The sequence below is a fragment of the Pelobates fuscus genome, chromosome 7 (genome assembly GCF_036172605.1).
Source record: "Pelobates fuscus isolate aPelFus1 chromosome 7, aPelFus1.pri, whole genome shotgun sequence".
Taxonomy (NCBI): Eukaryota; Metazoa; Chordata; class Amphibia; order Anura; family Pelobatidae; genus Pelobates; species Pelobates fuscus.
Genome location: NC_086323.1, coordinates 170,437,807 through 170,454,708, shown reverse-complemented (window position 1 = coordinate 170,454,708; position 16,902 = coordinate 170,437,807). Strand labels below are relative to the sequence as shown.

The 16,902-nt window shown below is 35.9% G+C and overlaps 1 protein-coding gene across 3 annotated transcripts in view; it reads right to left on the bottom strand.

The window, feature by feature from the left end:
• Positions 1-16,053: 16,053 nt before the first annotated feature.
• Positions 16,054-16,902, bottom strand: part of PHF2 (PHD finger protein 2) — a 223,977-nt gene continuing 223,128 nt past the window's right edge. For all 3 annotated transcript variants that reach the window (XM_063426922.1, XM_063426921.1, XM_063426923.1), the window contains one exon: positions 16,054-16,886. In XM_063426922.1, coding sequence (XP_063282992.1) covers positions 16,798-16,886 — 89 coding nt within the window. In that variant the 3' untranslated portion in view covers positions 16,054-16,797. The remainder of the gene's footprint in view (positions 16,887-16,902) is intronic.

Genomic DNA, 16,902 nt, shown 5'->3' with positions numbered 1-16,902 from the left:
GGGAGAATAAATTGCCCGGGACAGACTTCAGCTTGCCGGGACTGTACCCGGAAAAAACGGGACAGTTGGCAATTATGTGACAGTAAGTGTAAGATATGTTACACATTTGCAGATTTGGTTGCACACAGTTTCTTTCTCCAAACATTTCAAGTTAGAGGTTTAAAGTAGTGAAAACCGAGTCCAAACTACAGCAACCTCTGAATGCCATCTTTAGTATTTAGACCCCTGTTATTAAACATGAGGCCATTAAGAACAATTACTTAATCTCTCTGCAGCAAGCACATGAGATCCAAGCACACAATTTCAATTGTGTGTGAAAACTATGTAATGCTCTTTCATATCTCTGATTAAGAGTTTGCTTTGAGACTCTTGTCGCTGTCTTTATATGTTGATACTTGTTTTTTATATCCCCAGTGAATTATTGTAAAGCAATGAGGAATATGTTGGTGCTATATAAATACCAATAGTAAATATTATTATTATTATTTATAAAGCGCCAACAAATTCCACAGCGCTGTACAATGGGTGGACTAATATTTGTAAACAGACACATATTTGTAACCAGATGAGTTGGACACACAGAAACAGATGGATTGAGGGCCCTGCTCAATAAGCTTACAGGGAGCTTGAGGGAGTGGGGTATAGTTACACAAAAGGTAAGGGTAGGGTGGAAAAGTAGGTTGCTAGGATAGTATTCACTGAGGGCTTAGTGTTTTGTTTTGATGACAGTTGCAGGAGAGGAATCAGCTGTTGACAGTTTAATTGATATGCTTTCCTGAAGAAGTGAGTTTTCAAAGATTTTTTTAAAGAGTGGAGAATGGGTAAAAATCTAACAGAGAGGGGAAGGTCCTTCCAAAGGAATGGTGCAGCCGTAGAGAAGTCTTTAAGGTGAGCATCATAGATAGGAGTACGAACAGAGGTTAGATGTAGGTCTTTGGCAGACCATAGGGGCCCAGACTGGACATATTTGTGTATTACTGAGGATACGTAGGTCGGTGCAGAATTGTGTAGAGATTTGTAAGCAAGTACCAGGATCTTAAATTAAGCCCTATATCTTACGGGAAGCCAACGTAGGGACTGACAGAGGGGGAGGTGCGGGCGGACAGGAAGATGAGCCTCGCCGCATATAATCATAAGACTTTGAACATGGAAGTCTACTTCTTCAATCTAGCCACTTAAGTTCAGGTGAAGTGTATCTAGAAGTTTGTCATAACAATTCTATGACTGCTAAGAGACTGGCAACTCTTGGCCCCAGTAATTCTCCATCACTGAGGGTGGATTGAAAGAAGACTTGTCTTGATAGAGTCTGATTATCTAATTTTTGATCTTCCCCATACAGAAACAAAATAACACCTGTTTCCCGGATGTTTTATCACTTCATGCATTATTATTACTTATAAAATACCAACAAATTCTCCAGTACTATAGGAGGACTAACAGACATGTATTTATAACCAGACAAGCTGGAAACAAAGGAACAGAGAGTTTGAGGGCCCTGCTCAATGAGCTTACATGCTAGAGGGTGTGGGGTATAGTGACACAGAATGTAAGGGTAGGATTGAATACTAGATTGCTAGAAAAGTACTCACTGGGGGCATAGTATTTTGTTGTGATGACAGTTGCAGGAGAGGAATCAGGGTGCGGGGAGGTAAAGCTGTTAACAGTTTAATTTATATGACTACCTAAAGAAGTGAGCTTTCAATGATTTTTGAAGGAGTGGAGACTGGGTGAAAGTCTAATCTAGCAGGGAAGGGAGTTCTACAGGAACGGTGCAGGCCTAGAATAGTCTTCAAGACAAGCATCAGATGTGGGAGTACGGGCAGAGGATAGACGTATTCTTGAAGCAATTCTTGAAGTAATGTTGGAAAATGGTTTGACTAAAAAAAATAAGTAAGTAAACTTTCCACCAGACTGTATAGACACCTGCATAAACTAAACCCTATCAGTCTAGTCTCGATATACTGAGTGTAATGATCCAAAATCTAGAAAAGAACGGTCAATTTCAAAATGACAATTGGTCAAACTGAAAGTCAGATCTTTATATTGTTATTTTATTTAAACTTAATATTTAGCTCTTGGGCATATTGTTTAAACTGTTTTGTGTAAGGAGGGAATGTTAGTGACAAAACGTCATTATATATTGTACAATAACTCCAGATAGAAATTGCCAAAAGTGATTTTTTCTTCCTCTTAGCAGCTGTTTTATTGTTGATTGTAAAAAGATAAAGATAAATTCACCTTAGTAAAGTTTTATTTCACGATTAATGTCTTTTCCTTCCTTAATGCCTCTCATGTTTTCAAACTTCATTTTTTGTGTCAATTAGAGGACTGGAAAGGGGTATACAAACCAAGTAAGAAGGGCCCAGTGATGTAAAGCTTTGATAAAGCCCCATACGCAAGGCAAAATGCGTCAGCTGTCATATTACTACGTAGAATGCTTAATTGGGCTTTGAGGAAAGCCCCAATCTGATCAGTGAGCCAAAGGATGTTTCAACCTAAACATCCACCTGTTGTTATTGTTATTATCACCATTTATATAACGCCAACAGATTCCTTTGTGCTTTACAATATTATGATAGAGGGGATTTAACTATAAGTAGGACAATTAAAAAAAACTTACAGGAACAATAGGTTGAAGAGGATCCTGCTCAAACGAGCTTACAGTCTATAGGAGGTGGGGTATGAAACACATTAGGACAGGAAACAGCAATCAAATAAGGTGAGAGTGAAGCAGAGCTGGAGGAGAGAGTAGAGTGCTGCACTTTAGTAGAGCGCAAGAGACAGGTATGTGAGGTAGAGGTTACTCTGGGAGGCCATAAGCTTATCTAAATATATGGGTTTTAAGGCACTTTTTAAATGGGACTAGGGGAGAGTCTGATGGCGGTAGGCAGGCTATTCCATAGGAAGGGAGCCGCCCGCTAGAAGTCCTTCAAGCGCAAGTTGGCCAAGAAGGGGCATACCTATGGATCTGTGAAAAGATATGAGGGGCTACAATTGTTCAGTGCTTTATAGGTATGGGTTAGCACTTTAAATTGACTCCTATAGAATACAGGCAGCCAATGTAAGGCCTGACAGAGGGGTGAGGTGTGAGAGGACGAACTAGAGAGGAAAATCAGTCTAGCTGCAGCATTCATTACAGACTTATTTTATGGCCTCATGTTTTTCAGATGTTAATGAAAAAGTGGAGTTGGCTGCAAGATTTTAAATTAACATAAGACTAGTGTTAACCAAGGCAGGTTCAGGCAGACCAAGGATAACTAAGCCAAGCTTAGGCACACAAGGATTAACCAAGGCAGGTTCAGGCAGGCAAGGGTTAACCAGGGCAGGTCCAGACAGACAAGGGTTAATCAAGACAAGACAAGTCCAGGAAGGGTTCATCAAGGCAGAGGAGGCTTTTGAATCTACTAGGAAGTTCACAAGACAACTGAGCACAAAACCCATGGTGGTCTGTGATTAAATAGTGGAAAGGGAAAATCTCTGAGAATTCAAGCAAAATAAATTTCTCTTTTTCTTTACAAAGTATGGATGGGAAGATAGAAAGGAAAATAAAAGAAATATAAAATAGTGGAGAGGAAAAAATAGAATAAAAAGGGATAAAAGTGCAACAAAAGGAAGAATCAAGAAAAGATAGAGTAAAAGGATAGGAACAAAGCATCACAAAATGAGTCAAACACCCATCTACCTCTAAAAATGAAGTAACAAAAAAGGAAGGAAAACAGGAAGGGGAAAGGAAAGAGGGAAAGGGAAAGAAAACATAGGTATACTCATAACTATTATGTTTGTGTTCTTTGTTTAGTTTTATGTATTTGTGTTATTTGTTGTTGTTACAATAATCAATGATGGCAAAAAAAGGGAAATAAAACAGAAAAGAGGGCGGTGGTTGCGCACACAATGAATGATATCCTTGGTCTTAAGTGTAGACCCTTAGGTTCTGTGGATATAAAAAACCATCATAGGGCAATACGTCTTAGCCACAATAAAAAGTATAAAAAACTTGGAAAACTCACAATATTTAGAGCCTTTCTGAGTTGGCTCTAAACTTTAAAAGCAGTATGCAGAATCTGGTGCTGGTAATGCAGTCAGGGTCCCTTGGGAAAAACGCCAACCGCATAAAAGCGAAGGAAAAAAAGGTGATATATATATATATATATAACAGGAGGGAAAGACAGGAAAAGAAAATTAATTAAATGTGATCATTACTTTTGTCCAAAATATCAAATATGCTTGATATTGTAACGTATCTTTTTTTGAAAAAAATTATAAAAAAAAACAAAATATTTGTTAAAAATAAATAGTGGACACATAGATTGTCTTAAAATACTGTCAGTTTTATCGTTCAACATCACCAACAATGTCTGTTTTTATGTTTAGTGAACTTTTTAGTTTACTGTGAGTGTGGGATACACAAGGTATTTTATGGTGATTCCATTATGGCTACAGATTTACAGTGAGGGAAAAAAGTATTTGATCCTCTGCTGATTTTGAACGTTTGCCCATTGACAAAGAAATGATCAGTCTATAATATTAATGGTAGGCGTATTTTAACAGTCAGAGACAGAATAACAAAATAAATCCAGAAAAACACATGTCAAAAAAGTTATAAATTGAGAGTGCTCCTAATCTCAGCTCGTTACCTGTATAAAAAAACACATGGGAGCCATAAATCTTGCTGATTGATTGGGGATCAAATACTTATTTCACTTATTGACATGTAAATCAATTTATAACTTTTTTTGACATGCCTTTTTCTGGATTTTTTTTGTGTTCTTCTGTCTCTCACTGTTAATACACCTACCATTAAAATTGTAGACTGATCATTTCTTTGTCAGTGGACAAACGTTCAAAATCAGCAGGGGATCAAATACTTTCTTCCCTCACTGTACCTGTTGAATTTTACAGTATTTTTTTTCCCCTATATCTCGTTTCAATCTTCTGAGCCCTATCTTCCAAATACTATCTCTCCTCTACCTATCTTTTTGTTTTCAATTTTCTGTTGTCTTTTTCGCTAAACTTTTGTATTCTTTCTTGGGTGCTCTTCTTATAGGGATAAAGCTGGGATCATACCTCTCAAAAGTCCCAGGATCAATACAACAAGCATAATCTGGTAACCATGTTCAAATGTCCAGAGATATTCTGGCGTTCAGCTGATGCTGACAACTCCAATCATATGTACCCCAGGCTTGTGCACCATTTTTTTTTCAGTATTAAGTTCTACTGTTCAGAATCAATGAGACTCTGTGAATATATTCTAGAATGTATGTGTTTAATTTAAATGTACACTTTTTTGGTCAGTTGGAGAAAAACATTGCTTTTAAACATCACTAATGTTGTCTATCCAACCTCAACATAGTATCCAACCCATTCTACCAATACCCATCAGTATATTTAATTGTAATTTAATCTATAACAAAATGCAAAACATATTCAATTCTAGAATGTGCTATTAAGTCTTTTAGGGCTGATAACGGTAATTCACGTATAACGTATAAAGCCTATGTTATGCAAAGATTACATCAAATTAAAATTTGACATGGAACTGACCTTTTGCACTCTGTCTTTTAACAAATACCACTTTCTCATGTTCCCTATTGTGGTTTATTTATTTCAGAAAAGCAAATCTGCATGTTCATATATGTTCTAAGATCAAAGTGGGTTGCTCTAAATGTTAAGATTTAGCTCTTGTGTGTGTGTTTATTGCTGATAAAAAACAAACGGAGCAAATGTAATAGGAGTTAAAATACCATCCAAATTACTTAATTTGTAGACATTGGTAATTTCACCGTTTACACATAATTTAGATGAAATGCTTGTATTTTTACAAGCATTATTACACAATGGACTTTAATTATTTAATGAGACTTTCTAGCCAAAGGGAAATTACACTCAGAAATATGTTAAACATAAATACATTTATTAATATAAAGTGAATCCTGCTACTGTCCTTGGTAATGTGATTAGTTAAATGACAAATAGACAGACAGAGGATCTGGTACAGGCCAGAGGCCCTTTTCACAATTATCATGAAGACACAATGTCCATGTATGTTGTCTGTGTTGTAGGATGCCACCTCTTCTCCACTGGAAAATATATGCACACCTGTAGATAAAACTCACAAGGAGTAAGATGAATTATTTATTTCAATATTTATCAATCTCTAAATCACAACTAGCCCCAGTCTTGGCTTCTCATAATATGCAAGTAAGGGAAATGTAATTTCTTAATCCTTTCTCTTGAATGATAAGGATTGACATAGAAGTCCTCCTTATAAATGGGACCAAATTGTAAAAATCTATAAAGTAAGTTGCTATGAAATGTAACGGAGGGGTCATTAGGGGCATACATATTAATGAAAATTGTGTTGTAAAAACCTAATGTACTCCCCTACTCACCTGATCTGTATGACAAGAGAAATAATTAAAAATGTATGAACCTGTATCAATATTCCATATTTTTTTTAGTCTAACCCATATCTTTTGGCCAGTCTAACAAACAGTAGCTGTTTTGATATATTGTTTCATATCCTGCGACATGAGCCACCTCCTATTAAGAATATTTATCCCTTTAACATTAAAGAAACTGGTTACATTACTTCCTATCCAGTATGCCCCCACCTTCCCCAAAAATAATATATTTTGTAAGATGTCAGCTATTCTAAATCTCAGTTAAAAGCCCAACCTTTGGCCAGCCTTCACATGGAACAAACAGAACCCAACTGGTTATGATGCAGACCTCATATGTAAGTGATAAAACAGTCACCGGTAGATGAGCAAATCCATGGACGTTTGTTCTAATGGATACCATTTGGGTCAAAGGTGGAAGAGAAAAGTGATGCAAGCAAAAAAAGACTTCATATATGTCCTCACTTTACCCCTTGAGGCAATACCCTGGGATTCCTATGACAAAATATTAATTTAAAAGGGAACCACCCATGCATTCTTTTCACACCCTGTTGCTGAATAAGATATGCATCAGCATACAGCTCCCTCATTCTGTACAATTTGTATGGTGCCAAACCGTAGGAGACTCATTTACAGTTTCTCTTATAAGAAATAGAAGTGTAACATCAAGCAGGAGGGCTTCTTTAGTGGAGCAAAGGGGCATCCAAATAATGATGTCCCTTGCAACTTCTGGTTTATCAGTGAGTTCTATCCATCTGGCACCTGTCAAGGAGATTAGATAAAATATTTTTAAAGGTGTGACTCATAGTTGATGTCAAGGAACCATTAGCGTTCTACCTAGAAAGGCTCCTCAACGGAGATGGTATTTCTCTACAGACCGTTCTCTCAGAGCATCCACAGCTGGTCAATCCTATGGCACATGTAGTTTTAGGTGTTGCTGTATTATAAGAGGTGATTATTTCATCCATCTTGTCCTCCATTTTCCCTGTTCTAGTTACCAGGGCTTGAATCTCTGCCATAATGGAGGCTGTAGATTTTGAATCCCATTGTAATAAATAGCTGCATATCATAAATCATTAATTGGAGTAAGACCATGCCTTCCTAATTGCAGGCTTCACTTCACCTCATAGATGCAGTGTAGACTGTTTGGAGGTGACAGAGAAGTGCCTTCATTTACTTCCGTTTCTAAGACTAAAAAAAAATCAGGCCAACCAAAGCATATCTCTTTCATCTTGCCATTAACCAAGATTAATAATGTTTAAGTTGGGGGGTTCTTAACAGTTATGGTAATTGTTTAAAGGGACACTATAGTCACCTGAACAACTTTAGCTTAATGAAGCAGTTTTGGTGTATAGAACATGCCCCTGCAGCCTCACTGCTCAATCCTCTGCCATTTAGGAGTTAAATCCCTTTGTTTATGAACCCTAGTCACACCTCCCTGCATGTGACTTGCACAGCCTTCCATAAACACTTCCTGTAAAGAGAGCCCTATTTAGGCTTTCTTTATTGCAAGTTCTGTTTAATTAAGATTTTCTTATCCCCTGCTATGTTAATAGCTTGCTAGACCCTGCAAGAGCCTCCTGTATGTGATTAAAGTTCAATTTAGAGATTGAGATACAATTATTTAAGGTAAATTACATCTGTTTGAAAGTGAAACCAGTTTTTTTTTCATGCAGGCTCTGTCAATCATGGCCAGGGGAGGTGTGGCTAGGGCTGCATAAACAAAAACAAAGTGATTTAACTCCTAAATGACAGTGAATTGAGCAGTGAAATTGCAGGGGAATGATCTATACACTAAAACTGCTTTATTTAGCTAAAGTAATTTAGGTGACCATAGTGTTCCTTTGAGTAAAAAAAACACTGTCAGTATGAGTAGAGAGCTAGGCCCCCAGTAGTCCATTTCCGGTTAACCAGAACACATGGTTATAACATGATTGTGCTGACGTAATCTTGTACCTAATCCAGTGAATGCCTATGATAAATCAGGTATCACACTTGGGCCTGGACTTGTACTACAGGAGTTTGGCACTGATACTGGTATATATAATTCTAAATAACTATGTATTTATACATTTGGCAAGCAACATTAGACATTCATTTGATCCTGCCATACTTTGCATATCAAAGTCCTCTAAATGCTTCCTTTAAACAATGAATGGGTATCTTAGGCATGCCAATTCCTTTCAGTATTGTGGATTCATCAACATTAATTTCAATCCATAGTAATTGTACCCAGTAATGAAGCAGAAGTAATTTGTTTCCTCAACATTTTTACGTATGCCCCAAATTTTGCCATTCAGTATTGAGCGGCTGTTATCAGTGTCTACTGTCTACTTCAAATAAAGCAGTAATAATGAGTAATGAGTATTTGGTAGTTTTGTAAAGTTAGCCGTTGCAATGAACTATGGGATTTTGTGTCTATAGTACTGAAAATATCTACGGCATATGCATTTTTATAACTATATTTTGATTTATATAGAGAGCCAAATAAAAAAAAAAAAATAAATAAAAAAAAACTAGGGGTATGTAATTTCTTATTTAAGAGATTTGTAATGTGGGGTCAGTGGGAAAATGCATAATGTGTAATCAGTGTATCTGAAGCATCTGAAAGTCATTGCTAGATTTATCCAAGAGTCGAACCTAATGAATCATGTAGCCGCGCTAGATTTACAGTACTATAGAAACAGGAAAATATTATAACGTTCTCCATTGTAATGATAATTCTATTTGACTGAAGACATTACAGTTGGAATCCCAATAGGAGATGGGGATCGTTCATAGAGGTTAATCTCAGTAAGTAAATAAAAGTTTTGAAGAAAATCTAAGATCCCGGGCCAAGTCTGCTGGCAGGACATAAATGGAGCTTGCTTTTAATGATTGTTAAATTCAATCTACTCAGATCTGTGCCAAAAGAGACCTCCTGGAAATTGCAGCAACAATTTCAATTTGCGAAAGCAAGAGGCACCTCTGCTTTCTTAGTGGGATTGTCCGGAAAACGGTGCTGCTAAAAAAAATATCTGTTAATGTGATGTTCAGCTCTGCTCCTGTTGCCAGAGTATCATATTGAACTATTCAACAAATGTAAACGTGATCAATTTAATAGCCAATCTCTGTAAATAGTCAAATTGTAAAGCATTAAATTGTTAACGGATTGAAATGATTAACAGAAAGAACAGATCGTAATAGTCTAGATCTGAATATTTACGTAGTACTAGGTGATTGGTGTGAGCAGATAAAAATGGACAAAGTTAAATCCATCACAAAAAAGAAACCAAAGCACTAAAAATCTTTGCTATTATTAAATTATATTTAATGGGTCACTCTAAACATCACTATAACTCTCAGCCCTGAGAGTGCCACAACTAGGGGACATAGTCTTAAATTAGAGGGGCAAAGGGTTAAAACTAATATCAGGAAGTATTACTTTACTGAGAGGGTAGTGGATGCATGGAATAGCCTTCCAGCTGAAGTGGTAGAGGTTAACACAGTAAAGGAGTTTAAGCATGCGTTGGATAGGCAAAAGGCTATCCTAGATATAAAAGTATTAAGAAAATTGTACAGACTAGATATGCCGGATGGCTCTTATCTGCCGTCACATTCTTCGTTTCTATGAGAGTGGCTCATAACAACTGCAACAGCATATGACAAGCCCTCTGATCTGCCAATCAGGCAGCCAGAATACTCAATTCTGAGTTGCCAGGTAGCGACTGCAGCATGCACATGCCAAACACTAAATCAAGTCTGATCTTTCTCCTAAAAATAGAAGTATAGTGGAACAAAAACTAAGTTTAAAAAAACAAACAAAAACATTAACTGTAGCCACAAAATGGCTGCTATCAGTTTATAAAGCAGCTCCACACATCGTTAGTGATGAGTGCCTTTGTATCTGGGGTATAGTCTACTAATGTCAAACACCTTCTAAAAAAGGATTTATGAGGTAAGGCCAGATCCCAAAATTACCTGAATAAGAGGCTCCTGATTAGTTGAACCTCTCCTTGACGAGAGAGGGGTCTAGATGAAACTGTAGCAGTTTACTGAATCATTGCAGTATCAGGATCTCGTAAGGTAATTTTTTAATTTTCTGTTAAAATGTACTGTATTGCCTGTAGAATGCAATAAAATAGGAAGTCATTTTACATTAATGTTTTACTCTAATTGGGGAACCTGGCTAGATGGCTCTAAATTATAGATCTTATTATGCCTTATAATTATACATTTCACAATTTTTGCAAGTGATATCAAATGTGCAATACTAGTGCATTATAGTGAGTGCTTTTGTCCTTTGAATCCAAAAAGTAGCACATACTTTAAAACATGACTTGTTTATGTGCAATATAAAGGAACAAATGCTTATGCACATCTGGTTTGCTCATGCTTTAAGCATTCAACCTGCAGCAGCCCCCTCAAGCAAAGGCTCACCCATGGCACTGCCAACATATCTTGCACTTATACCTCTTGTAAACCTTATGGGATATCCATCTAACACTGGTCAAGACTTCTCGTACACGTCTAACTGTGTGTAACTTAAACCATTGCACTTTCTCAGATCTTTGGCATTAATTTCCATTTTGTGAGCACACGTCTAATTTGTATTCACTTTACTAAACAAAGTGATTTACCAGATTCAATATTTAATATTTAGGTGTGACTAAACTCTACAGTGACTGGATTATTTAGCTATCAATGTGAATAATTCTATAATGTAGTATTAAATTTCACATTTTTAAAGTGAGATGAACAGGTGTATATTCAAATAGCACTAGTATACAAATTACACCTACATTTTCTGAAAAAGTCAAAACAGCGATTCTAAATATTTGCAGTGATGATGTGTATGTTGGTCAGCAGTGCCATCTAGTGTGCACTGACAGGTACTCAAACATATTACAAATGTTTATAATCATATCTAAATAGTAGAAAGTAAACAAAAGATATACAAGCATATACAACATAACAAAAATCAATGGAAAGGAAAGAAACAATTGGGCTGATAGATAAATGATCAAATCATGTGAAAGAGCCTTCTCATTAGGCTGATCTTTCTCTCCTGTCGCTCCTCTCACACCTCACCCCTCTGTCAATCCTTACACTGGCTTCCTGTACCTTACTTTAAAAATACTAACCCTTACCTATAACGCTCTAACCAACTCTAGGCCCTCTTAAATTTCTTCACTGATTCATAGGTATGCCCCCTCTCGGTCTCTCCGCTCTACTGGTGACCTTCTCCTGTCTGCTGCTCGCACCCTTACTGCAAATTCACGCCTGCAAAACTTTTCTCGGGTGGCTCCTTTCCTTTGGAACAGCCTGCCTACCCCTGTCAGATTCTCCCCTAGTCTCTCAAAGTCCCTCAAAACCCATCTTTTCAGGAATGTTTATGGCCTCCAAGAGCAACTGTTATCTCTCAAGCCTTCCTTTTGCTTTCTCATATAGGGCCCCACTCCACTCTTAACTCCAGTTCTGCTACTTTCCCACCATGTCTATTTGCTGTCTCTCAATACCCTTCCTATTGTGTTTTTAGACCCCACCTCCTCTAGACTGTAAGCTTGTTTGAGCAGGGTCCTCAACTACCTATTGTTCCTGTTACATTTTGTTATTGTCTCATTTGGTAAATGCCCCTTTTATTGTAAAGCGCTGCAGAATAAGCTGGCGCTATATAAATACCAATAATAATAATCATAATTAACACTATTCAGTTGCATGCTTTGCAAAATATTTCAGTATAAGCTCACGTCTGTCAATGAACCCAGTAAAATTAACAAAAATACAACATGCTGGGATGACTGATTCGTAGATCCTAGGAATCGTATGATTTCAATCTAGAAAGGATTCTGGATATTTTATAAAATCTTACAAAATTATTGTCCAGCTTCTAAATGATAAAAGATATTGCACAGACCTGGTTTAAAAAAATATATATAGATATAATAATTCACACAAAGATCAGTGCTCTAATTTGATTAGCATAAATATGCTTCATGCACCTAGGTTTAACTTCACTGCACAGTGAGTTGTGGTGTCTTGAGAACAGATTTGCAAAATTTAGCTTGGAAGTCAATCAGAGAAAACATCCAGACCTTTTTAACATAATCTGCTGAATTTGGTCATTTTCAATCATAGTTCATCATTGTTATCTCACTGCTGCAGATGAAATCTACTTTCTTCAAGTTTCAACGGGTGACCTCTTGCCCTTTACAACCCAATCAATTGTATAGCCCTCCTTTGCACTTTTTACCAGTTCCATTATTGTGTTCATAGTAAAAACAATGCCCGTGTGTGTATTAAATAGTTAGAAAGTGATCATACCAGTTATGTATTCGGAACAATATTGATCAACTCCGCAAACTAGATGTTAAGAAAAAGTATCTTGTCTCTGATATTATTTCACCTTTTTCACAAAAGAATAAAAAAAAAAAAATACACACAATATCATCCACGTTAGGAAAAACACACACACAAAAAAAAAACAAAACAAGACACATGGATATACAAAACCTGAAATGTTTTACTTCTTTTAAACTTTTATCTAAGTTTACTTAGATTTCAGTGAGTTGATACAAGAGCATTTGATTTAACTTTGTAAATAAAACACTGTAGTAGCCACAATAAACTTCATTAAAATGTACATAATGCGAAAACAATAATAATAAAAAAAAATAACAGCATGAGGAGGGTTGATGCTATCATATAAATGCGTAACGAACATTACATGGTATCTAAGGAAGCTTTCTGCTTGCTAGAAGACTGAGGCCCTATTAAGTGTACGTTCTTAAGGTTTTTCCCATTCAACACGTTGGTGCATCAATCAACAATAACTGATGAGTTAATAAGGCCTCCATTGTTTCTTTTAGCTGGATTTTCATAGACATAACATCCGGGTAAATGTGTATATAAACGAAGCTCTTAAGAAATATACAAATATAAAAGACTAGAAACATGAATAAATTACATCATCGCAAACCACGGAACACTTCACAAGGTGCTAATAAAATAACTGCGTTCCTCTGATAATACAAGAATTCAAACAAGGAGCTGGTATTAAATTTGAAGGTTGATCTTCAAAGTGTTTTTTTTAAATAGGTATATTTTTTGTGTTTTTTTATAGTTTAGATTTTTTGTTTGCTTTTTTTTTTTCCTTTTTTTATAAGACATCTTCTAAGGCTGCACAAATATTAACTTGCTTTATTTCAGGCAACATCTTCTTCTCTCCCAAACAAGAATTGAAAAAAAAAAATTTAAAAAAGGAAAAAAGAAAAGAAAAAAGAAAACTAAAAATAAATAAAATAAAAGTATACATAACCCAAAATCAACAGTTTATTACTTGGCTAAAATCTTGTATAAATGTAAATGACTTTATCTATAGAAAGAAATGTTTAAAGGTATTTTTGATCTTATAGAAAAAAAAAAACTTTTAAGAAAGCTATTTACAGGCTACATTCTATGAAAAAATATGCCTTAATAAAACACACAATAACATAATAAAAAAAGACCCTGTGAGCGTCAGTGGTGTAAAAAAATACGTCCCTCTGACATTCAGGGAGTTAAATTAAGGGCCTGCCTAAAAAAAACAATGATTTTGCTTTAAGTGCTCATGTGCAGACAAGTTATTCCTGTGAACTAACACATCATACACGCAAAAATGAGCTGCAAAAACTAAACAAGAGACACATCCAATTACATTACCAGCACACCATTCTTTCCTATGATTAAATACCGGGTCTTGTTCAGTCCCCCCCCCCGCCCCCCTCCCAAGCCTTTCATTTAGATTTGTGTAATGACAGCACCAATAACTGATATATGAGCAACGGGAACTTGACTATCATGATTGATTAAAAAGGATGCTGGCGATTTGGTGGAATCAGCTAACAGTACATTTATACATTTCAAGAGAATAAAAATAATAACAATAATACAAAATAAAAAAACAACCAAAATGAAAATTATTACCTAAGTGCTTGGAAATATTAAAGAAAGTAATGTCTTCAGTTAGACTGAAGTAAACGTTTAGCTTTCTGAAATCACTTATAAACACGTAGGAGGGGCCAAAAGATAGATAGATCTCCAGACCCAGCGGTAGATCTCCAACTACAACTCCCATGATGTTTTAAAAACCTACAGACTATTGGCTGCCCTGAATGTTTAAATTGGCAATTAGATGATCAGCAGCTTTCCCTGAACTACAAATGTTACTGGCTATGAGTGATGTGGATTACAGTCAAATGTTGGCTGGAAGGCAGCAGGTAAGTTGTAGATTATGTCATCTTTCAATGCAACTGTAACATACCATCCTGTAGAGCACTAGTTTTATTCAATCTCTAAAAATCTACAACCAACATGCGTTTCCCTGACAGCAATGGTTTAATTGTGGGTTTGGATATGTATCTAATAATGAAAATAGCTGCCATTGATTGGACTAAGAATAGAGGCATTAAATCACACAGCAATGAAATTAATTATATTTAGCAATGGAGGCATCGATGATCTTGCAATACCCATCACTGTTTTCTCAATGCGCGATTTGCTGGTGCTTTATAAATCAATAATTATTAGTGGTCCCCTTGACTTATTTATACACAGTTTTCTGTTCCCATGACCTAACAGTTTCCAACCATAATATCTCTTAATGGCTATTAATGTATGAATCTTCTCCAGCTATATGGCCTGTCTGACTTCTTAATGTACAGAATAGATACAAACACACACACAGTAAGCCACAGGGTACAAAAAAAGCATATTAGATATCTCCATCTTTAACATGATGGGTCATTCAAAGTATCCCTAAACAAGTCAGAAATTGTTCAAGGGGTATTGCTTTCCAAAGAAACATGAGGTTAATACATTGTAGATACAAATACACTGATTTTCCACAAAGAAGCAAGGCAGATCAGCCACTATAAAACTCACTATCCAGGAGAGTCTAATTATTCTTTACAGTCACTTAAAAAGAGATGCTGTTACACATATATTTCCATATGCTTCTAAGCCATATTCCAGTATGAAGCGTAAACTTTCTATATATACCAACAGCCACAGAAAAACACGACTGTGTGATACTGAAAGATAATATTTAGATAAACCAAATAAAAAGATAACGCACTCAGGTATTGTGTATAACGTACCAACAGGTATTGAGCACAATGCACCAAGGGTCCAGTTGTAAAATTAGGGATAATCAGCCAATTTGTTAATCCTTTCACAGGAGACAACAGAATATTACAATTTAAGCAGAAATGTTTTAGGAGCAGTTCTGTAATTTTGTAATTAAAAGTACATCAATCGTGAAATATGATGGGTGCTGTTTAGATGGTAGAGAATTTGATTTAAACGTTGTGCAGCCAATTAATTAGAAAATGTTCATATCAAAAGAAAACATTTAGTTGAGCTGTGGTGCACACAAGTTACCTGTAAGTAACCTAAAAAAAAGGAAATTATAAAACTGGATACAGGCCCAAACATTTTCTAGGATTTTGGCATATACTGTAGATAAAACAGAGTTCACAAAACAATATATTTTTGTAATCTGAACGCTTAATTGGAAAAACGCAGGCCAGATTTTTCTGCATTGTAGCCTAAATTCTGATGTCTGCTCAATACAACTCACTGTTTAGAAAACATCCCTTAACCATTTAGATTTGTAGTTACTTATTTTGCATGGAAAGCAGGATTCATATTTTTTTTTAAAACCAGTGACTAAAATTGTAGCTCATTTGTTTGCACCAGATTTCAAGACCCTGTATGTGCTACTGCAAAGTACAACAGAATATATATATATATATATATATGTATGTGGTCACAACAAACAACATTCCTTTGCCAAGGAGGGGTGATGTGTCTTTGCGTCTTAATTTCAAACCTAAATGTCTTCAAGAAGTAATGGGGGGGGAATAGTAAGCTGGCTGATATGTAGCAAGTTTTCTTTAAAGTACATGAATACAGAGAACACCATGAATTATTCAAAGCCCCAACACAACAGAAAGACAAATTAAATGCTTCTTGATCAGGTACAGTGCGTTTTACAAATTAAGGTGTAATACAGTATATATTTATAATGCAATAAAAAAAGAAAGCAATGTATTTTTTTTTATTCTCTCGCCAATCACCTTTAAAGGATACTTTCCTAAAACTGGAATGATCCACTTACTTTCTTGCTTTCCTGCAAACTTAGTCACTCTCAGCAATTTGAGAAAGGACATTTATATTACAAAATATTGAAAGCAGTATTCTGTACAGGTTGACTGCTGGAAGTTAAAAAGAATTATTAAAGTGGTGTGAAAAAGGTACTGTAAGGTATGGTCTTCACCTAACACGTTCGCAGAGTGCTACTGCAGTCCTTCAAGAGTTCGGAAATTAGTGTCAACGCCACAGTTACTGAGCCCATATAAAAGTTCCAGCTTCCCATAAACTAAAGAAGAAGTTTCCCATTCCGATGGATTTTCAAAATCTTCCCAAGCCTCTGTTTTGCGGTTGCCATGCCTTTTTTTGTTCGTTTTCCTAAATAGGAACAAAA